The 23382-nt window shown below is 65.4% G+C and overlaps 1 protein-coding gene across 1 annotated transcript; it reads left to right on the forward strand.

The window, feature by feature from the left end:
• The first annotated feature begins 43 nt into the window (after positions 1–43).
• On the forward strand, positions 44–20121 carry VARS2 (valyl-tRNA synthetase 2, mitochondrial). The gene is made up of 28 exons (XM_082300067.1): positions 44–310; positions 1035–1116; positions 1232–1332; positions 2278–2390; positions 4233–4299; positions 4565–4662; positions 4741–4822; positions 6065–6184; positions 6266–6377; positions 7268–7356; positions 7800–7890; positions 8680–8807; positions 9846–9949; positions 10023–10104; positions 10979–11055; positions 11879–12087; positions 13879–13949; positions 14664–14789; positions 15272–15376; positions 15709–15777; positions 15888–15966; positions 16528–16661; positions 17308–17460; positions 18251–18451; positions 18609–18723; positions 19470–19642; positions 19734–19856; positions 19963–20121. Exons 1-28 carry the CDS (start codon positions 53–55, stop codon positions 20104–20106), a joined length of 3306 nt encoding a protein of 1101 aa, XP_082156193.1. The 5' UTR covers positions 44–52; the 3' UTR covers positions 20107–20121.
• The last annotated feature ends 3261 nt before the right edge of the window (positions 20122–23382 follow it).

Genomic DNA, 23382 nt, shown 5'->3' on the forward strand with positions numbered 1-23382 from the left:
ATTCCCGCCCTTTCCCCGGTCACGTGCCCCCGGTGCCACCGCCCCCCCCAAGATGGCGGCGCCCTCCCTCAGGCGCGGCGCCCTCGGTGCCCCCCGGGTTTTGGGGGGTCCCGGGGAACGCCGGGCCCGGGCTCGGGCCTGGAGCACCGGGACCCCTCCAGCGGGGACCCCCCCGCCCGAGGAGACCCCCGAGAGCCCCGCGTGGGACGGCCCCGAGCGCGCGCGGCTCCGCGGGCGCGAACAGCGCGAGAAGCGGCAGCGGCTGAGGCGGGAGCGCAACGAGGGGGGGGCGGCGGCGGCGGCGGGGCAGGTGGGGGCACTGGGAGGGACTGGGAGGCACTGGGAGGGACTGGGGGACAGCTGAGGGCACCTTGGGGGGCACTGGGAGGGACTGGGAGGCACTGGGAGGGACTGGGGGACAGCTGAGGGCACCTTGGGGGGCACTGGGAGGCACTGGGAGGGACTGGGGGACAGCTGAGGGCACCTTGGGGGGCACTGGGAGGGACTGGGAGGGACTGAGGGACAGCTGAGGGCACTTGGGGGGCACTGGGAGGGACTGGGGGACAGCTGAGGGCACCTTGGGGGGCACTGGGAGGGACTGGGAGACAGCTGAGGGCACTTGGGGGGCCCTGGGAGGGACTGGGAGACGTCGGGGAAGGGTTTCGGTGGAGAGCCCAACAGTCCGCACTGGTTTGTACTGGTTTGGACTGGTGTATGGTGCTTTAGATCAGTCTGTAGTGGGTTGTACTGGTTTGTACTGGTCTGGACTGGTGTGTAGTGGTTTAGGTCGGTTTGTAGTGGGTTGTATTAGTTTGTATTGGTTTGGACTGGTTTGGACTGGACTGGTGCATGGTGGTTTAGAGTGGTCCATAGCGGGTTGTACTGGTTTGTAGTGGTTCAGACTGGTGCGTGGTGGTTTAGATCGGTTTGTAGTGGGTTGTACTGGTTTGTACTGGTTCAGACTGGTGCACAGCAGTTTAGACCGGTCCGTAGCGGGTTGTACTGGTTCAGACTGGTCCGTACTGGTTCCCCAGGAGCCCGGAGCCCTCCCCAAGGGCTGGACCCCCAAACCAGAGGTGGAATATCGGCACCCCCTGGGGCCCGACGGCAAAAAGGGTACGGGGGGGTTTGGGGAGGGGGATTTTGGGGGGGATTTTGGGGGGATTTGGGGGTCCCGGGGGGGGGGTGGTGGCCCTGTGCCCCCCCCTGAGGTGACGCTTTGGGGCCGCAGCCACGGCGGTGCCGCTGCCCCCCCGGTACAGCCCCCGCTACGTCGAGGCCGCCTGGTACCCGTGGTGGGAGAGGGCGGGGGTCTTCAGCCCCCCCGAGCAGGTGAGGGAGGGGGACACACCTGGGGGAGCTCAAAAAACACCTGGGGGAGCCCAAAAAACACCTGGGGGGCATCAAATGTACCTGGGGCAACCCAAAAACCAGCTTGGAAGGTTCAAATGCATCTGGGGGGACCCCAAAAAACACCTTGGAGGGGTCAAATCCACCTGGAGAACCCCAAAAACCCCTGGGAGGGTCAAATCCACCTGGGGGACCCCAAATCCACCTGGGGGGACCCCAAAAAATGCGTTGGGGGGGCTCAAATCCACCTGGGGGACCCCAAAAAGCACCTTGGGGGGGGGGTCAAATCCACCTGGGGGGACCCGAAATCCATTTGGGGGACCCCAAAAACATCTGAGGGACCTCAAAAAGCATCTTGGAGGGGTCAAATCCACCTGGGGGACCCCAAAAAACACCTTGGAGGGGTCAAATCCACCTGGGGGACCCCAAAAAACACCTTGGGGGGGGGGGTCAAATCCACCTAGGGGGACCCGAAATCCACCTGGAGGGACCCCAAAAAACACCTGAGGGACCCCAAAAAGTATCTTGGGGGGGTCAAATCCACCTGGGGGGACCCCAAAAAGCATCTTGGGGGGGTCAAATCCACCTGGGGGGACCCCAAAAACCGCTGGGGGACCCCCAGAAACACTTTGGGGGGGCTCAAATCTATCTGGGGGGACCCCAAAAACACTTGAGGAACCCCAAAAAACACCTTTGGGGGGGTCAAATCCAGTTGGGGGGACCCGAAATCCACGTGGGGGGGCCCGAAAAACACCTGCGGGACCCCAAAAAACACCTTTGGGGGGGGTCAAATCCACCTGGGGGACCCCAAAAAACACCTTGGGGGGGTCAAAAAACACCTGGGGGGACCCCCAAACCCCTTGAGGGGGGGTCAAACGGGGGGGGGTGAGTTCCCCCTCCCCCCCAAAGCCCCCCTGTGCCCCCCAGGCCCCGGGGGGGGCCCCGGTGCTGAGCCTGGTGCTGCCCCCCCCCAACGTCACCGGGAGCCTGCACCTGGGGCACGCGCTGGGCGTCACCCTGCAGGACATCCTGGTCCGATGGTCAGCGGGGCCTGGGGGGGTCTGGGGGGGATTTGGGGGGGTCTGGGGGGATTTGGGTGGGATTTGGGGGGGTCTGAGGGGATTTGAGTGGGATTTGGGGGGGTCTGGGGGGATTTGAGTGGGATTTTGGGGGGGTCTGGGGGGATTTGAGTGGGATTTGGGGGGGATTGGGGTGGGATTTGGGGGGGTCTGGGGGGATTTGGGGAGGTCTGGGGGGATTTGGGAGGTCTGGGGGGATTTGGGTGGGATTTTGGGGGGGTCTGGGGGGATTTGGGGGGGGGTTGGGGGGGTCTGGGGGGATTTGGGTGGGATTTGGGGGGGTCTGGGGGGATTTGAGTGGGATTTGGGGAGGTCTGGGGGGATTTGGGTGGGATTTGGGGAGGTCTGGGGGGATTTGGGTGGGATTTTGGGGGGGTCTGGGGGGATTTGGGTGGGATTGGGGGGGGTCTGGGGGGATTTGAGTGGGATTTGGGGGGGGGTTGGGGGGGTCTGGGGGGATTTGGGTGGGATTTTGGGGGGGTCTGGGGGGATTTGGGTGGGATTTGGGGGGGATTTGGGGGGGTCTGGGGGGATTTGAGTGGGATTTGGGGGGGTCTGGGGGGATTTGGGTGGGATTGGGGGGGGTCTGGGGGGATTTGGGTGGGATTTTGGGGGGGTCTGGGGGGATTTGGGGGGGATTTGAGGGGGTCTGGGGGGATTTGAGTGGGATTTGGGGGGGATTTGAGGGGGTCTGGGGGGATTTGAGTGGGATTTGGGGGGGTCTGGGGGGATTTGGGGGGGATTGGGGGGGGTCTGGAGGGATTTGAGTGGGATTTGGGGGGGTCTGGGGGGATTTGGTGGGATTTGGGGGGATTTGGGTGGGATTTTGGGGGGGTCTGGGGGGATTTGAGTGGGATTTGGGGGGGTCTGGGGGGATTTGGGGGGATTGGGGGGGGTCTGGAGGGATTTGAGTGGGATTTGGGGGGGTCTGGGGGGATTTGGGTGGGATTGGGGGGGTCTGGGGGGATTTGGGGAGGTCTGGGTGGGATTTGGGGCGCGGGGGGGGAGGTTGGAGAGGGAATTTGGGATTTTTGGGGGGATTTGGGAGGGCCTGGGGGGGTTTGGGTGGGATTTGGGGGGATTTGGGTGGGTTTGGGTGGATTTTGGGGGGATTTGGGTGGATTTGGGTGGGATTTGGGGGGTCTGGGGGGGATTTGGGGTGGGATTTTGGGGGGGGTTGGGGCGGGGAGGAGTTTGGAGAGGGAATTTGGGATTTTCAGAGGGGTTTTGGGGGGGGATTTGGGGTGGGCTGGGGGGATTTGGGTGGGGTTTTGGGGGAGTTTGGAGAGGGAATTTGGGATTTTCAGAGGGGTTTTGGGGGGGTGTGGGTGGGATTTGGGGGGGCCTGGAGGGGTTTGGGTGGATTTGGGGGGGATTTGGGGGGCTCTGGGGGGGATTTGGGGGGGGTTGGGTGGGATTTTGGGGGGGTTTGGGGCGGGGGGGAGTTTGGAGAGGGAATTTGGGATTTTCAGAGGGGTTTTGGGGGGGTGTGGGTGGGATTTGGGGGGTCTGGGGGGATTTGGGGGGCTCTGGGGGGGATTTTGGGGGGGTTTGGGGCGGGGGGGAGTTTGGAGAGGGAATTTGGGATTTTCAGAGGGGTTTTGGGGGGGTCTGGGGGGATTTGGGGGGGTTGGGTGGGGTTTGGGGAGGGGGTTTTGGGGTGATTTGGGCTGGGGGGGTTTGGGGTTGGGTGGGATTTGGGTGCATTTTGGGGTTATTTTGAGTGGCTTTGGGGTATTCTGGGAATGGTCTTGGGATGCTTTCGGGATGTTTTGGGGTTATTTTGGGCGTTTTTGGGCACAGGCGGAGGATGCAGGGCTGGAACGTCCTCTGGGTGCCCGGCACTGACCACGCCGGCATCGCCACCCAGGTGTGTCCCCAAAGGGTCCCTGAAGTGTCCCCAAAGCGTCCTTGAAGTGTCCCCTCAGTGTCCCCTCAGTGTCCCCACGCCGCCATCGCCACCCAGCCGTGTCCCCCAACGACCCCAAAACCACCCCCAATGTCCCCAAGTCCCCCTCCCGAGCGTCCCCAATGTCCCCCTGTGCCTTCCCGGTGTCCCCAACGCCCCCAAATCGCCCTGGAATGTCCCCAGATGTCCCCACCGTGTCCCCACCGTGTCCCCACCGTGTCCCCAGGCCATCGTGGAGCGCTGGCTGTGGCAGCGCCGGGGGCTGCGCCGGCAGGACCTGAGCCGGGCCGAGTTCCTGCGGGAGGTGTGGCACTGGAAGGAGCGGTGAGGGGACATTTGGGGACATTTGGGGACGCTGCCGGGGGGGGTGGCCTCGTGGTGTCACCGTCCTGTCCCCTCCAGGCACGGGGACGAGATCCTGGAGCAGCTGCGGGCGCTCGGGGCCTCGCTGGACTGGAGCCGCTGCGCCTTCACCATGGACCCCGTCAGTGCCACCAGCGCGGCCCCAAACGGCCCCAAACGGCCCCAAACCGGCCCCAAACGGCCCCAAACCGGCCCCAAACCGGCCCCAAACGGCCCCAAACCGGCCCCAAACGGCCCCAAACCGGCCCCAGGGCGGCCCAGGGTGTCCTTACTGTCCCCAGGCGTTCCAAGCTGGCCCCAACTGTCCCCAAAATGCCCCAAAATTGTCCCCAACTCTCCAACTGTCCCCAAAGTGTTCCTAGTTCTCCCCAAACTGCCCCAAAATTGTCCCCAGCTCTCCAACTGTCCCCAAAGTGTTCCTAGTTCTCCCCAAACTGCCCCAAAGTTGTCCCCAACTCTCCTCCAACTGTCCCCAAAATTGTCCTCAGCTGTTTTCCAACTGTCCCCAAAGTGCCCCAAAACTGTCCCCAACTTTCCAACTGTCCCCAAAGTGCCCCAAAACTGTCCCCAACTCTCCAACTGTCCCCAAAGTGCCCCAAAGTTGTCCCCAGCTCTCCTCCAGCTGACCCCAAAGTGTTCCCAGGTTCTCCCCAAAGTGCCCCAAAATTGTCCCCAACTCTCCTCCAACTGTCTCCAAAATTGTCCTCAGCTCTTTTCCAACTGTCCCCAAAGTGCCCCAAAACTGTCCCCAACTCTCCAACTGTCCCCAAAGTGCCCCAAAATTGTCCCCAGCTCTCCTCCAGCTGTCCCCAAAGCGTTCTTGAGTGTCCAACACCCCCAAAGTGTCCCCAGGTTGTCCCGAGCTCTCCCCAAAGTGTCCCCAGTTGTCCCCAGCTCTCCCCAACTGTCCCCAGCTCTCCCCAAAGTGTCCCCAGTTGTCCCCAACTGTCCCCAGGCTGTCCCCAGGTTGTCCCAGCTGTCCCTAAAGCGTCCCCAGTGTCCCCAGTTGTCCCCAGCTCTCCCCGAGTGTCCCCAGGCTGTCCCCAAAGTGTCCCCAGTTGTCCCCAGGGTGTCCCCAGTTGTCCCCAGCTCTCCCCAACTGTCCCCAGGCTGTCCCCAGTTGTCCCCAGGTTGTCCCCAGCTCTCCCCAACTGTCCCCAGGCTGTCCCCAGTTGTCCCCAGGTTGTCCCCAGCTCTCCCCAACTGTCCCCAGGCTGTCCCCAGTTGTCCCCAGTTGTCCCCAGGTTGTCCCAGCTGTCCCCAGAGTGCCCTGAATCTCCCCAAACCGTCCCCAGAGCCTCCCCTGAGCTCCCCGTCCGCAGCGTGTCCCCAAGTGTCCCCTGCTGTCCCCTGCTGTCCCCAGGGCTTCTCGCGGGCGGTCACCGAGGCCTTCGTGCGCCTGTTCCGGGCGGGGCTGATCCGGCGGGACCAGCGCGTCGTCAGCTGGAGCTGCGCCCTGCGCTCGGCGCTGGCCGACGTCGAGGTGTCCCCGAGGGTCCCCTGGCTGTCCCCAAGTTGTCCCCTGGCTGTCCCCGAAGGCTCTGACCACCCCTCGTCCCCGCAGGTGGAGCCCCGCGTCCTGACGGGCCCCACGGCGCTGAGCGTCCCCAGCTGTCCCCACCCCGTCACCTTCGGCCTCCTCGTCACCTTCGCCTACCCCGTGGAGGGCGACGATGGTGGGTGGCCCTTGGGGACACCCTCGGGTGGCTTCGGTGGCACCCGGCGGTGGCTTTGGGGAGGGGGTCCTGGGTTTGTGGCCCGTCCTTGGGTGTCACCTCCGTGTCCCTGAGCGTCCCTCATGTGGCCTTGAGCATCACGTGGTGTCCCTGAGTGTCCCCAGTGTGTCCTCAATGTGTCCCTGGGTGTCCCCAATGTGTCCCTGAGTGTCCCCAATGTGTCCCTGGGTGTCCCTGGGTGTCCCTAATGTGTCCCAGTGTGTCCCCAGTGTGTCCCTGGGTGTCCCCAACATGTCTCTGAGTGTCCCCAACATGTCCCTGAGTGTCCCCAGTGTGTCCCTGAGTGTCCCCAACGTGTCCCCAGTGTGTCCCTGAGTGTCCCCAATGTGTCCTTGGTGTCCCCAACGTGTCCCCGAGTGTCCCCAGTGTGTCCCCAACGTGACCCTCGGTGTCCCTGGGTGTCCCCAGCGTGTCCCTGAGTGTCCCCCTTGTCCCTGGGTGTCCCAGTGTGTCCCCAATGTGCCCTTGGTGTCCCCAACATGTCCCCATAGTGTCCCCAACGTGTCCCCGAGTGTCCCCAATGTGTCCCTGAGCGCCCCCAATGTGTCCCCAGTGTGTTCCTGAGCATCCCCAGTGTGTCCCCAGTGTGTCCCTGGTGTCCCTGAGTGTCCCCAATGTGTCCTTGGTGTCCCCATAGTGTCCCCCCCATCCCTTGGTGTCCCTGGGTGTCCCCAGTGTGTCCCCAGTGTGTCCCTGGGTGTCCCCAATATGTCCCCAATGTGTCCCTGAGTGTCCCCCCCATCCCTTGGTGTCTCTGGGTGTCCCCAATGTGTCCCCCCTGTCCCTGGGTGTCCCCAACGTGTCCCCAACGTGTCCCTCGGTGTCCCCAGAGCTGGAGCTGCCGGTGGCCACCACGCGGCCCGAGACCATTTTTGGGGACGTGGCCGTGGCCGTGCACCCGCGGGACCCCCGGTACCTGGTGAGGGGCGGGGCCTCGGTGGGTGGAGCCTCGGGGGCGGGGCCACAGGAATGCCCTTGGGGACAATGATTGGGGGGGTTGGGGGGCGTGGCTTTGGCGTGTGGGTGTGGCTTCAGAGAGGGGCGTGGCTTCCCTGCAGGCCAGCCATTGGCTGTCAGGATTTAGCCCCTCCCCTTTTTGGGACACCCATATAAGGGCGAGAGGGTGGGGTTTGGGGCAAAGGGGGTGGGGCTTCACTGCTGGGGCGGGGCTTTGCTGCCTTAAAAGGCTCTGGGGGCATGGCCAGGGGCGGGGCCATCTGTGAGCCTGCCGGGGATTGGCCAGCGGTGGTTCCGCCCCCGAAGGGGCGGGGCTCATCCAGAGGCTCTTAAAGGGCCAGCGTGTGTTGGGCGTGGTCGGGGCGTGGCCCGGGGGCGTGGCCCCGCCTGACCCCGCCCCCTCAGCACCTGCACGGCCGCCGGGTGCGGCACCCGTTCAGCGGGGCCCTGCTGCCCGTGGTGACCGACACCAGCGTCCAGCCCGGCCTCGGCACCGGTACGGCACCAGTGTGGGACTGGGAGGGACTGGGATGGGGTTTGGGGACACTGGGATGGACTGGGGGCACTGGGATGGGATTTGGGGACACTGGGATGGACTGGGGGGACTGGGGTTGGATTTGGGGACACTGGGATGGACTGGGGGGACTGGGATGGGATTTGGGGACACTGGGATGGACTGGGGGGACTGGGATGGGATTTGGGGACACTGGGATGGACTGGGGGGACTGGGGTTGGATTTGGGGACACTGGGATGGACTGGGGGGACTGGGATGGGATTTGGGGACACTGGGATGGACTGGGATGGGACTGGGATGGACTGGGGGGACTGGGATGGGACTGGGATGGGATTTGGGGACACTGGGATGGACTGGGAGGGACTGGGGTGGGATGTGGGGACACTGGGATGGACTGGGGGGACTGGGGTTGGATTTGGGGACACTGGGATGGACTGGGGGGACTGGGATGGGATTTGGGGACACTGGGATGGACTGGGATGGGACTGGGATGGACTGGGGGGACTGGGATGGGACTGGGATGGGATTTGGGGACACTGGGATGGACTGGGAGGGACTGGGGTGGGATGTGGGGACACTGGGATGGACTGGGGGGACTGGGATTGAGCTGGGACTGGGATGTGGGGATACTGGGATGGACTGGGGGGTCTGGGATGGGATTTGGGGACACTGGGATGGACTGGGACTGGACTGGGATGGGGCACTGGGACCAGTGTGGGACTGGAAGGGGAACGGGGGTGGCCCCGGGGTGACCGCGTCCCCGTCCCCAGGGGCCGTGAAGGTCACCCCCGGGCACAGCCCCCAGGACCTGGCGCTGGCCCGGGCCCACGGGCTGCCCCTGCTCTCGGTCATCAGCGACGACGGCACCTTGTGTCCCCCGGGCGGGGGGTGGCTGCAGGTACGGCCCCAGATGGCCCCAAATGGCCCCAAAATCTGGCCCCAAAGCCTTCCCAAAATGGGCCCAAACTGGGCCCAAACTGGTCCCTGAAATGGCCCCAGAATGTCCCCAAATTGGTTCTGAACTGGTCCCGAAAGTGTCCCAAAATCTGGTCCTTGTCCCCAGGGTGTCCCCAGGATGTCCCCAGGATGTCCCCACGTCCCCAGCCCTGTCCCATATCACTGTGTCCCCATGTCCCCAATCCCCTGCTGTCCCCGTGTCCCCAATCGTGTCCCCAACCGTGTCCCCAATCGTGTCCCCATTGTCCCCAATCGTGTCCCCACTGTCCCCAACCGTGTTCCCGCTGTCCCCGTGTCCCCAATCGTGTCCCCAATCATGTCCCCATTGTCCCCAATCGTGTCCCCTCCTGTCCCCGCTGTCCCCGTGTCCCCAAGCCCCGTGTCCCCAATCCCCCGTGTCCCTGATCGTGTCCCCGCTGTCCCCAACCGTGTCCCCGCTGTCCCCAGTCGTGTCCCCAATCCCCCGTGTCCCCAACCGTGTCCCCGCTGTCCCCAATCGTGTCCCCAGTCATGTCCCCAACCGTGTCCCCAACCGTGTCCTCAACCATGTCCCCGCTGTCCCCAGTCGTGTCCCCAATCCCCTGTGTCCCCAACCGTGTCCCCGCTGTCCCCGTGTCCCCAGTCGCGTCCCCAATCATGTCCCCAATCGTGTCCCCAATCGTGTCCCCAACCGTGTCCCCGCTGTCCCCAACCGTGTCCCCGCTGTCCCCAATCGTGTCCCCAATCGTGTCCCCAACCGTGTCCCCGCTGTCCCCGTGTCCCCGCTGTCCCCAACCGTGTCCCCGCTGTCCCCAATCGTGTCCCCGCTGTCCCCGTGTCCCCGCTGTCCCCAACCGTGTCCCCGCTGTCCCCGTGTCCCCAACCGTGTCCCCAACCGTGTCCCCGCTGTCCCCGTGTCCCCGCTGTCCCCAACCGTGTCCCCGCTGTCCCCGTGTCCCCGCTGTCCCCAACCGTGTCCCCGCTGTCCCCGTGTCCCCAGGGCGTGCCGCGGTTCGAGGCCCGTGCCCGCGTGGTGGCCGCGCTGTCGCAGCGGGGGCTCGTCCGGGGCGTCCAGGACCACGCCATGACCCTGCCCCTCTGCAGGTACCCCCTGTCCCCGCTGTCCCCTCCCCGCCGCGCCCTCGGCCGTCCCCAGCGTCCCCTCGTGTCCCCGCAGCCGCTCCGGGGACGTCGTCGAGTTCCTGCTCAAGCGCCAGTGGTTCCTGAGCTGCGGGGACATGGCCAGGGCGGCCCTGGAGGTGGCACTGGGGGGGACACTGGGAGCGCTGGGGGGGACACTGGGGACACTGGGGGGACACTGGGGATGCTGGGAGCACTGGGGGGACACTGGGGACGCTGGGGGTGACACTGGGAACACTGGGGGGGACACTGGGAGCGCTGGGGGGGACACTGGGGGTGACACTGGGGACACTGGGGGGACACTGGGAGTGCTGGGGGGACACTGGGGACGCTGGGGGGACACTGGGAACGCTGGGGGGGACACTGGGGACACTGGGGGTGACACTGGGGACACTGGGGGGACACTGGGGACACTGGGGGTGACACTGGGAGTGATGGGGGGACAGTGGAGATACTGGGGGTGATACTGGGGATACTGGGGGTGACACTGGGAGCGCTGGGGGGGACACTGGCGGGACACTGGGGACACTGGGGGGGACACTGGGGACACTGCAGGTGGCACTGGGGATACTGGGGGTGACACTGGGAGCGCTGGGGGGACACTGGGGACACTGGGAACGCTGGAGGTGACACTGGGGGTGACACTGGGGACACTGGGAACGCTGGAGGTGACACTGGGGGTGACACTGGGGACACTGGGAACGCTGGGGGTGACACTGGGGACACTGGAGGTGGCACTGGGGACACTGGGAGCGCTGGGGGGGACACTGGGGATACTGGGGGTGACACTGGGGACACTGGGGGGACACTGGGGACACTGGGAGTGACACTGGGGGGTCACACACACCTGGAGTGCCCCGGGTGCCCAGAAGGTGATGTTCAGGAGCGTTTGGGGCCGTTTGTGGGGGGTTTGGGGACACGGGGGGGCTGTTGGGGACACGCTGGGGGTGGCACAGCCCCCTGAGGGGGGTCACCTGTCCCCGCTGGCCCCAGGCGGTGACGTCGGGGAGGCTCCGCCTGGTGCCCAAATTCCACGAGAAGAACTGGAGGACCTGGATGGAAAACGCGGGGTGAGGGGGGGTCCCGGGGGGGTGGGGAGGGGTCCCAGGTGTCTGGGGAGGGGTCCCGGGTGCCCAGGAGGGGTCCCAGGTGTTTGGGGAGGGGTCCTGGGTGCCCAGGAGGGGTCCAGGGGGTGTGGGGAGGGGTCCCGGATGCCCAGGAGGGGTCCAGGGGGTGTGGGGAGGGGTCCCAGGTGCTTGGGGAGGGGTCCCGGGTGTGTGGGGAGGGGTCCAGGGGGTGTGGGGAGGGGTCCCAGGTGTTTGGGGAGGGGTCCCGGATGCCCAGGAGGGGTCCAGGGGGTGTGGGGAGGGGTCCCAGGTTCCCAGGGGGTGTCCCCACGTTTCTTGGGGGGTGTCCCAGGTGTTTGGGGTCACACGAGGGGGTGCTCCCAGCTATTTGGGGAGTGGTCTCAGGTGTCTGGGGGGGCTTTCCAGGCCCGTGGGGAGGGGTCCCGGGTGCCCAGGAGGGGTCTGGGGTGCGTGGGGAGGGGTCCCAGGTGTGTGGGGAGGGGTCCCAGGTGTGTGGGGAGGGGTTTGGGGTGCGTGGGGAGGGGTCCCGGGTGTTTGGGGAGGTGTTTGGGGTGCTTGGGGAGGGGTCCCAGGTGTTTGGGGAGGGGTCCAGGGGGTGTGGGGAGGGGTCCCAGGTGTTTGGGGAGGGGTCCTGGGTGCCCAGGAGGGGTCCCAGGTGTGTGGGGAGGGGTCCCAGGTGTGTGGGGAGGGGTCCCGGGTGCCCAGGAGGGGTTTGGGGTGCGTGGGGAGGGGTCCCGGGTGTTTGGGGAGGGGTCCCGGCTATTTTGGGGCTGTCCCCAACGCCCCCTCCCCGTGCCCCCCCCAGGGACTGGTGCCTGTCCCGCCAGCTCTGGTGGGGTCACCGCGTCCCCGCCTACCGGCTGAGGGGGGGTCCCGGGGGTCCCGGCCCCGAGGGTCCCCAGGAGGGGCCCCCCCAGGAGGGGCCGTGGTTCGTGGGGCGCAGCGAGGCCGAGGCGCGGGCGGCGGCCGCGGGCACCCTGGGCTGCCCCCCCGAGCAGCTGCAGCTGCAGCAAGGTGAGAGGGGCACCCCGAAACCGGCCGGGGATACCCCGAAAATGGCCAGGACACCCCAAAAATGGCCGGGGATACCCCGAAACCGGACGGGGATACCCCGAAAATGGCCAGGACACCCCAAAAACGGCCGGGGATACCCCGAAAATGGCCAGGACACCCCGAAAATGGCCGGGGATACCCCGAAAATGGCCAGGGATACCCCGAAACCGGCCGGGGATACCCCGAAAATGGCCAGGACACCCCGAAAATGGCCGGGGATACCCCAAAAACGGCCGGGGATACCCCGAAAATGGCCAGGGATACCCCGAAACCGGCCGGGGATACCCCGAAAATGGCCGGGGATACCCCAAAAACGGCCAGGGATACCCCGAAAATGGCCAGGGACACCCCGAAAATGGCCGGGGCACCCCAAAAACGGCCGGGGACACCCCGAAACCGGCGGGGGACACCCCGAAAATGGCCGGGGACAGCCTGAAACCGGCCAGGGACACCCTGAAACGGGCCAGGGATACCCCAAAAACGGCCAGGGCACCCCAAAAACGGCCAGGGATACCCCAAAAATGGCCAGGGATACCCCGAAACCAGCCGGGACACCCCAAAAACAGCCAGGGATACCCCGAAACCGGCCGGGGACAGCCCGAAACCGGCCAGGGACACCCCGAAACCGGCCGGGGATACCCCGAAAATGGCCAGGACACCCCAAAAATGGCCGGGGCACCCCGAAACCGGCCGGGGATACCCCGAAAATGGCCAGGGATACCCCAAAAACGGCCAGGGATACCCCGAAAATGGCCAGGGACACCCCGAAAATGGCCGGGGCACCCCAAAAACGGCCAGGGACACCCCGAAACCGGCGGGGGACACCCCGAAAATGGCCGGGGACAGCCTGAAACCGGCCAGGGACACCCTGAAACGGGCCAGGGATACCCCAAAAACGGCCAGGGCACCCCAAAAACGGCCAGGGATACCCCAAAAATGGCCAGGGATACCCCGAAACCAGCCGGGACACCCCAAAAACAGCCAGGGATACCCCGAAACCGGCCGGGGACAGCCCGAAATCGGCCAGGACACCCCAAAAATGGCCGGGGATACCCCGAAACGGGCCAGGGATATCCCGAAATTTGGGAGGGGGGAGGAGCCTAAAAATTGGGGGGGGGGGGGGGGTTCCCAAAAAAATCGGGGTGAAATTCCACAGTGTAGGGTTTTTTTTTGGAAGGGGGTTAAATGCGACACTTTGGGGTTCCCCAGGCCTGTTTTGGGGTCCCCTGATGGGTTTTGGGGTCCCTTGGTGCCATTTTTGTGTTTCCTGATGGGTTTTGGGGTCCCTGGGTGACATTTTGGGGTCCCCTGATGGGTTTTGAGGTGCCTGGGTGACATTTTGGGGTGCCCTGATGGGTTTTGGGGTCCCTTGGTGCCATTTCTGTGTCCCCTGATGGGTTTTGGGGTCCCTGGGTGACATTTTGGGGTTCCCTGAGGGGTTTTGGGGTCCCTTGGTGCCATTTTTGTGTCCCCTGATGGGTTTTGGGGTCCCTGGGTGACATTTTGGGGTCCCCTGATGGGTTTTGGGGTCCCTTGGTGCCATTTTTGTGTCCCCTGATGGGTTTTGAGGTCCCTGGGTGACATTTTGGGGTTCCCTGAGGGGTTTTGGGGTCCCTTGGTGCCATTTCTGTGTCCCCTGATGGGTTTTGAGGTCCCTGGGTGACATTTTGGGGTGTCCTGATGGGTTTTATGGGGCCCTGGGTGCCATTCTGGGGTCCCCCATGACCTTTGGGGTCGCTTTCTTGTCCCCAGACCCCGATGTTTTGGACACCTGGTTCTCCTCCGCCCTCTTCCCCTTCGCCGCCCTGGGCTGGCCCGAGCAGGTGAGACCCCGAATGTCCCCAAGTGTCCCCAAATGTCCCCAACACCCCCCTGCCCCCTCCCTGAGCGCCCTTCAGTGCCCCTGAATGTCCCCAGGTGTCCCCTCGATGTCCTGGAATGTCCTTCAGTGTCCCCAGAGTGTCCCCCAAGTGTCTCTGAATGTCCTTTGAGTGTCCCCGAGTGTCCCCTCCGTGTCTCTGAAGGTCCCCAAGTGTCCCTGAATGTCCTTTGAGTGTCCCTGAGTGTCCCCAAGTGTCCCTAAGTGCCCCTGAATGTCCCTTGGGTGTCCCTGAATGTCTCTGAGTGTCTCTTGAGTGTCCCTGAATGTCCCCAAGTGTCCCCTCAGTGTCCCTGAGTGTCCCCAAGTGTCCCCCACTGTCCCCCAGTGTCCCTGAGTGTCTCTGAATGTCCTTTGAGTGTCCCTGAATGTCCTCAAGTGTCCCCTCAGTGTCCCCTGCGTGTCCCTGAATGTCCCCAAGTGTCCCCCACTGTCCCCAAGTGTCCCCCCAGTGTCCCTGAATGTCCTTTGAGTGTCCCTGAATGTCCCCAAGTGTCCCCCACTGTCCCTGAATGTCCCCAAGTGTCCCCCCCCCGTGCCCTTCGGTGCCTCCCCGATGTCCCTCCCGTGCCTTCCACATCCCCTCCTGTCCCCCCGGGCTGTGCCAGGCCGGTGGTGCCACCTCAGCTGTCCCTTCGTGTGTCCCCTTTGTCCCCAGAGCCCCGACCTGCGCCGCTTTTACCCCACCTCGCTGCTGGTGACGGGCAGTGACCTCCTGTTCTTCTGGGTGGCCCGCATGGCCATGCTGGGCCAGCAGCTCACCGGACACCTGCCCTTCTCCCAGGTCACCGCTGGCCCCAGGGCTCACCTCGGTGCCACCAAGTGCCACCCGGCTGTCCCCAAGGGTCCCCAAGGGTCCCCTGTGTCCCCAAATCCCCCCCAGTTCCCAGGGTCTGGTTGGGTCTTTGGGGCTCCTGATGTCCCCTGGGGGTCCCCGATGTCCCCAAGTGTCCTCCAGTGTCCCCAGGGGTCACCAAGGGTCACCTCAGGTGTCCCCAGCTGTCCCTGAGGTGTCCCCAAGTGTCCCCTGGGTGTCCCTTTCCCCCTTTCTCGGTGTCTGATCCTTTCCTGGGGGTCCCCTGTCCCCATTTTGGGCTCCCAGTGTCCCCTTGTTACCATTTTCGGGGTCCCCAAACCCATTTTTAGGGTCCCTGTCCCCATTTTGGGCTCCCAGTGTCCCCTTGTTACCATTTTTGGGGTCCCCAAACCCATTTTTGGGGTCCCTGTCCCCATTTTTGGGGTCCCAGTGTCCCCCGTCCCCCCCAGGTGCTGCTGCACTCGCTGGTCCGGGATTCCCAAGGACGGAAAATGAGCAAATCCCTGGGAAACGTCATCGACCCCCGCGACATCATCAGGGGGGCCACGCTCCAGGTACCCCTGAGGAACCCCGAAAAACCCCAAAACCCCCAGAAAAATCCCCGAATTTGGGGTTACTTGGGGGGTTGCTTTTCCCAGATCCCCCAGAACCCCCGAATTCCCTCGAAATCCCAGGAAAATCCCCAAATTCGGGGTAATCTTGGGGTTATTTTGGGGCTTCCCTTCCCCAGCTTCCCTCTCAGGACCCCCTAAATCCTCCAAAACCTTCTAAAATCCCCCAAAAAACCCCCAAAATCGGGATTTTCCTTTCCCAGACCCCCCCAAATTCCCCAAACCCCCCCAAACTTGGGCTGACTTGGGGCTTTTTTGGGGGTTTCCTCCCCCAGGAGCTGCAGGAGAAGCTCCGGAGTCGCGTCCTGGACCCCCAGGAGCTGCAGGCGGCCGAGGAGGGGCAGGTGGGACCCCCAAAAACTGACCCGAAACCCCCCCAAAAACTGACCCTAGACCCCCTAAACTGACCCCAGACCCCCTAAACTGACCCCAAGGCCCCCCAAATCCCCCCCAGAGGCGGCAGTTCCCACAGGGGATCCCCGAGTGCGGCGCCGACGCCCTGAGGCTCGCCCTGAGCACCCACAACGCCCACGGTGAGACCCCCGTCCCAAAACCCCCCCGGGACCCCCCCAGGGACCCCCAATCCCCCCTGGGACCCCCCCAGGCCACCCCAGGGACCCCCAGTCCCCCCTGGGACCCCCCCAGGGACCCCCAATCCCCCCTGGGACCCCCCCAGGCCACCCCAGGGACCCCAAATCCCCCCTGGGACCCCCCCAGGCCACCCCAGGGACCCCCAGTCCCCCCTGGGACCCCCCCCAGGGACCCCCAATCCCCCCTGGGACCCCCCCCAGGCCACCCCAGGGACCCCCAATCCCCCCTGGGACCCCCCAGGCCACCCCAGGGACCCCCAATCCCCCCTGGGACCCCCCCCAGGGACCCCAAATCCCTGCTGGGACCCCCCCGGGACCCCCCTGGGACCCCCAATCCCCCCTGGGACCCCCCCCCTGGGACCCCAAATCACCCCTGGGACCTCCCCCAGGGTGGGTACTGGGAGTACTGGATAGGACTGGGAGGGGGCTGGGGGTTACTGGGGGGCACTGGGGGGGGTCCTGGTGCTCCCCCCAGACCCCAAATCTCTCCCCCCTTCCCCCCAGGCCCCGAAATCCGGCTGGGCGTGGCCTCGGTGCTGACTCAGCGCCGCTTCTGCAACAAAGTCTGGAACGGGGTCGGCTTCGTGCTGCGGGCCCTGGGCGGGGACAGGGGGACCCCGAAAACGCCCCCTGAGCAGGTACTGGGACCCCAAAAACACCCCTGGGACCCCGAAAACACCCCCTGAGCAGGTACTGGGACCCCAAAAACACCCCTGGGACCCCAAAAACATCCCTGAGACCCCAAATCCACCCCTGAGACCCCAAATCCACCCCTGGGACCCCAAAAACACCCCTGGGACCCCGAAAACACCCACAGGGACCCCATAAACCCCTGAGCAGGTACTGGGCTCCCAAAAACACTTGTAGGACCCCGAAAACGCCCCCTGAGCGGGTACTGGGACCCCAAAAACGCCCATGGGGACCCCAAAAACCCCATAGCATGTACTGGGATCCCAAAAACACCCCTGGGACCCCAAAACCACTCCTGGGACCCCGAAAACGCCCCCTGGGATCCCAAAACCACCCCCTGAGCAGGTACTGGGATCCCAAAACCACCCCTTGAGCAGGTACTGGGACCCCAAAAACACCCCTGGGACCCCAAAACCACCCCCTGAGCAGGTACTGGGATCCCAAAAACACCCCTGGGACCCCAAAACCATCCCTTGAGCAGGTACTGGGACCCCAAAAACGCCCCCTGAGCAGGTACTGGCACCCCAAAACCCCCCAAAACCATCTCCTGGAAGCCGCCAGGGTCCCCCATCGTGCTCCGTGCCCCACTCCCAGGTGCTCCCGGGGTCGCCCCTGGACCGGTGGGTGCTGGCCCGCCTGGCCGCGGCCGTGGCCGAGTGTGGCCGGCGGCTGGAGGCGCTGGAGCCGCAGGGCGCCGCGGCCGCCGTGCAGAGCTTCTGGCTGCGCAGCTTCTGCGACGTCTACCTGGTGCGTGGGGGCTCCCCCGAGGCTCCAAAACGCCCCAAAACGCCCCAAAAGACCCAATTCCCACTCTCTGGGGGGCTGGGCCCTTTTTTGGGGGGGGTTTGTCTGGTTTTGGGGTCGTTGTCCCACTTGGGGGGGTCTTTTCCCTGATCCTGTTTTCAGCATTTCTGTCCCCGTTTCGGGCTCCCTGACCCCATTTTTGGGGTTTTTCCTCCCCATTTTTGGGGGGTTTCTTCCCATTTTGGGGGTTCTCTCCCTGTTTTTGGAGGTTTCTCTCCCCATTTCGGGCTCCCTGACCCCATTTTTGGGGTTTCTCTCCCCAGTTTGGGGTTTTTCTCCCCATTTCGGGCTCCCTGACCCCATTTTTGGGGGTTTTCTTCCCATTTCGGGCTCCCTGATACCATTTCAGGGCTTTCCCCATTTTAGGGGTCTCTCTCCCCCTTTTTGGGGGTTTTCTCCCCATTTCGGGCTCCCTGATCCCATTTTTGGGGTTTCTCTCCCCATTTTTGGGGTTCTGTCCCCATTTTGGGCTCCCTGACCCCATTTTTGGGGTTTCTCTCCCCATTTTTGGGGCTTCTCTCCCCATTTTGGGCCCCCTGACCCCCTTTTAGGGGTCTCTCTCCCCATTTTCGGGGTCTCTCTCCCCATTTTTGGGGTTTTTCTCCCCATTTTGATGTTTCTCTCCCCACTTTGCACCCCCTGACCCCATTTCAGGGGTCTCTTTCCCCATTTTCAGGGTCTCTCTCCCCATTTTCGGGCTCCCTGACCCCCTGCCCGCCCCGTGTCCCCCCAGGAGGTGTCCAAGGCGTCCCTGCAGTCCCCGGCGCTCCGTGCCGGCGCCCTGGAGACGCTGCTGGCCTGCGCCGAGCTGGGGCTGCGCCTGCTGGCCCCCTTCGCCCCCTTCGTGGCCGAGGAGCTCTGGCAGCGCCTGCCCCGCGCCCCCCCCGCGCCCCCCACGCTCTGCAGGGCCCCGTTCCCCGACCCCCGGCAACTGGTGAGGACTGGGGGGGATTTGGGGGAGGGTCCAGAGGGAGTTTGGAGGAGTCCTGGGGGGTTTCAGGGGGGTCTGGGGTGGGTTGTGGGTGGTTTAGAGGGGTCGGGGGGCTCTGGGGGGGTTCCCGGGGGTCTCAGCCCGTTTCCCCCCTCCCCAGGCGCACTGGCGCAGCCCCGAGCTGGAGGCGCAGGTGGCGGCCATGCTGGAGCTGGTGCGGGCCGTGCGGGGGCTGCGCGAGACCTTCCGGCTCGGGGGGGCCGCCCGCCCCCCAGGTGAGCCCCGCGGGGGGAGGGGGCACGGGACTGCAACTCCCAGCATGCTTTGGGAGAGTCAAGAGGGCTGCCAGGGGGACTACATGTCCCAGCATGCTCTGGAGTAACTAAGGTGGCTACCGGGGGGATAAGGGACTACAAATCCCAGCATGCTTTGGGAGAGTCAAGAGGGCTGCCAGGGGGACTACATGTCCCAGCATGCTCTGGAGTAACTAAGGTGGCTACCGGGGGGATAAGGGACTACAAATCCCAGCATGCTTTGGGAGAGTCAAGAGGGCTGCCAGGGGGACTACATGTCCCAGCATGCTCTGGAGTAACTAAGGTGGCTACCAGGGGGATAAGGGACTACAAATCCCAGCATGCTTTGGGACGGACAAGAGAGCTGCCAGGGGGACTACATGTCCCAGCATGCTCTGGAGTAACTAAGGTGGCTACCAGGGGGATAAGGGACTACAAATCCCAGCATGCTTTGGGATGGACAAGAGAGCTGCCAGGGGGACTACATGTCCCAGCATGCTCTGGAGTAACTAAGATGGCTACCAGGGGGATAAGGGACTACAAATCCCAGCATGCTTTGGGAGATGGCTGTTCCTGATTGGGAACTACAGATCCCAGTGTGCCTTGGGGCACAGCCGTATCCCAGCGTGCACCTGCCCACCCCAAGATGGCGGCCCCCATGGTGGCGGCCATGTTGTCCCACATGGGGGCGGCCATTTTTGTGGGTGTGGTTTCTCCCCCCCCCCCAGTGCTGGTGCAGTGCCCGGAGCCGGCTCGGGATTGGCTGGAGCCGCTCGGCCCCGCCTTCCGCACGCTCTCGGGGGCGGGGCCTGTGCGGCTCCTCCCGCCGGGGGCGGGGCCGGGGCCGGGCTGGGCGGGGGCTCCCGCGGGGCCCGGAACCTTCGTGCACCTGCAGATCCAGGTGAGGGCGGGGCCGGGGCTCGGGGGGGGATTTTTAGGGTCCCAACCCCCCCCCCCGCGGTGACATTTGGGGCCCCCCTGTCCCCCCCCAGGGCCTGGTGGAGCCGGGGGCCGCCCGGGCCCAGCTCCGCGCCCGCCTCAGGAACCTCGAGCGGCGCCTCAGGAGCCTCGGGGGGACCTCCCCCAACCCCCCCGCGGGCGCTGAGCAGCACCAGGTTCGTCAAGGCCCTAATTAGCACCGCTGGCCTCGTTAACGGACAACGGCAATGGGGCGGCCTAATTAGCGCTGCCCTGATTGGTAATTAACCCCTCCCACCCCAGGCTGCCGTGCTCGGAGCAGAACTCGCCCGCCTGGAGCAGGCCCTGCAGGCCTTGGAGACCCCCGGGGACCCCCCCAGGGACCCCCCCGGGGACCCCCTGAGCCCTCCCGGGGACCCCCAGCTCCAGGGGGGGCCTGGGATTTAATAAATATAATTTAAAGTATCTGTTAATGAGGTTTTAGCCTCGTTAGGGCTCAATAAGGGGAGGGGGCGGGGCTTGGGGTGAGGGGGTGGGATCTAAGGAGGAGGGGGAGGGGCAAAGCGCCCAGGCCCCGCCCCCTCTGGATTGGGATCGTCGGTCGGAGCCGGAGCTGCTGAGACCCCCCAAAAAAACCCCAAAATCGGATCAGAGCCCCTAAAGTTGGACTCTGAGACCCAAAACTGGAATCAGACGCTCCAAATTCGGCCTTTGAGACTCAAAAATTGGACTTTTGACACACCAAAATTTGGGTCAGAGACCCCAAAACCGGGCTCTGCCCCTCCCCCAGCCCGGGTGTCGCCCCCTCGGTGACGTCGCTGTCCCCGGGATGTGGTGACGTCCCCGGGACCCCCCTGCAGCAGCGCCGGGACCCCCAAATCCGGGCTCAGGACCCCCCAGGGGTCACCTGCTGTCACCTGCAGCCACCTCAGGTACCGCCCCCCCCGTGTGTCCCCCCCGTGTGTCCCCCCCCGTGTCCCCCCCGTGTCCCCCCCGTGTCCCCCCCGTGTCCCCCTGTCCCCTCTGGGGTCACCCAAAGTCCCCTCTGTCCCCCCCTCCCCCCAGTGACCTCCCCTCTGTCCCCCAGGTCCCCCCATGGCCGAGGGCGGCTCCTCCCCCCATGTCCCCCCCCGGGAGGTGACAGAGCCCGACCCCGCCTGGGGACAGCCCGGGGGGGGCACCGGGGGTGGTGGCACCGTCACCGTCACCCCCTGGGCCAGCGGCATCACCATCACCGTCACCGCGGCCCCGGCGGAGGAGGAGGTCGAGGACTTTGGGGACATCGGGGATGTTGGGGACACTGAGGACATCAAGGACAGTGGGGACATCAAGGACTCTGGGGACGTCGGGGATGTTGGGGATGCTGGGGACATCAGGGACCTTGGGGACAATGGGGACATGAAGGACCTTGGGGACACTGGGGACATGAAGGACCTTGGGGACCTTGGGGACACTGGGGACATGAAGGACATTGGGGACACTGGGGACATGAGGGACATCGAGGTCATCAAGGACATTGGGGACCTTGGGGACATCGGGGACGCCACGGTCCCCAGTGATGGAGGACAGGGCAATGTCCCCGTCCCGTGTGTCAGGGACATCGGGGACAGCGGTGTCACCGCCCCTGGGGACATCGCGGACGCTGCGACTGCAGGGGACAGCGGGAGCTGGGACGGCGCAGCCCCCCTGGACAGGGACATGGGGGACAGGGACATGGGGGACAGCGGTGTCACTGCCCTGGGGGACGCTGGGGACGGGGGTGCCGCCATCCCTTGGGACATCTGGGACAGCGATGTCCTGGTTCCTGGGGACGAGGACACTGAGGGCCAGAACGCCGCTGTCCAGCTGGTCAAGGACACTGGGGACAGGGACGGGGGGGACGGGGCTGTCACCGCCCCAGGGGATGTTGGGGACAGGGACGGGGGGGACAGCGGTGTCACCGCCCCGGGGGTCGGGGCTGTCACTGCCCCGGGGATCAGTGATGTCACCGCCCCGGGGGTCAGTGATGTCACCGGCGCGGGGGTCAGTGATGTCACCGCCCCGGGGGTCAGTGATGTCACCGCCCCGGGGGTCAGTGATGTCACCGCCCCGGGGGTCGGGGCTGTCACCGCGGCCCGCGGGGCCGAGGACTCGGCGGCCGTGGCGGGGGAGGCTCTGGGCGCTGTCGCCTGCCGGGCCGGCGGCATCACCATCACCGTGCTGGCCCCGCCCCCGGAGGACGAGGAGGCCCCCGACGATGACGTCATCGCCTATGACGTCATCGCCGCAGCCGGAGAGGGCGATGACGTCGCAGAGGGGCGGGGCGGCCCCTCCCCTCCTCCCGCTGGTGACGTCACGGCCGAGGGTGACGTCGCTTCCTCTGTGCCGAGGGATGACGTCACTGCTGATGTCATCGACAGCGATGACGTCGCTTCCTCTGTCCCGGAGGAAGCTCTTGCTGGTGACGTCATCGCAGGCAGTGATGTCATCGCCTCCCTCCCTGGCAGTGACGTCACTGGTGAGGTCATCACCCCCGGGTGTGACTTTGTTGGTGACGTCATCATCAGCCGTGACCTCACCGATGACGTCATCGCGGGGAGTGACCTCCCACAAGAGGAGGATGACCTTGCCAATGACGTCATCGCTGGACACGACCTCGCCGATGACGTCATCACACTACGTGACCTGACTGATGACATCATTGGCCCCGAGAGTGACCTCGTTGATGATGTCACCGAGCATGGCTTCCCTGATGACGTCATCACCTGGGGTGACGTCACACCCCTGCTCCCCAGGGACGATGACATCACGCCCGGAACTGACGTCATCGATGACACCATCAGCGTGGACGCCCACATCGATGACGTCATCGCCATCCACCCCTCGCTACCTGGGGATGACATCATCGATGACATCATCCCCAGTGGGCACCGCCTCGATGACGTCATCCATCAAGACGACCTCCTCGGTGACATCATCAAGGGTGATGACGTCATCAAGGATGATGACATCACCTTCCCCGGCCTGAGCTCCCTCCCCGCCGATGACATCATCACCACTGATGACGTCACCTCCTCTCTGCTGGGTGACGTCACCGGGGACCTTGACGGTGCCTGGGACGACCTCGCCGATGACGTCACCACCGACGATGACATCACGCCCTTCCTGCCCTTGGACCGCCCCCCGGGCCCTGATGACGACATCACCGATGACATCGCTGATGACGTCACCCCCGGGGCGGAGCAGCCGCTGCTCGGGGCCGCCCCCTCCGGCCGCCGCCACGACGTCAGCGATGACGTCAGCGATGACATCACCGAGGATACGCCCCGGGAGGGCGGGGCTGGTGAGAGAGGGGGCGGGGTCAAAGCGGGGGGCGGGGCTCTGAGGGGGCGGGGCCCAGCCCTGACCACGCCCCCTGCTCTGGCCCCGCCCCCAGGCGCCCCCCAGACGCCCCCCCCCGGCTGCCCCCTGCTCTTCCTCGCCCTCCTCTGCCTCCTGCTCGCCCTCCTGCTGCTCGCCGGGCTCTGCGCGGTACGGGGGGGGTCGGGGGGGCCCAAATCCGGGGGGGAGGGGCCCCAAAATTCCTGGGGGGTGCGGGGGGGGAAGGAGGAGGGGCCCAAGTTTATGGGAGGGCCCCAAAATCCCTGCGGGGGGGGGGTGGGGGGAAACAACGTTGGGGGGGGTCCCAAATTCCTTGGGGGGGTCCCCCAATCCCTGAGACCCCCGGGGGGGTCACAAGGGGGT

The sequence above is a fragment of the Coloeus monedula genome (assembly GCF_965178545.1).
Source record: "Coloeus monedula genome assembly, chromosome: 36".
NCBI lineage: Eukaryota > Metazoa > Chordata > Aves > Passeriformes > Corvidae > Coloeus > Coloeus monedula.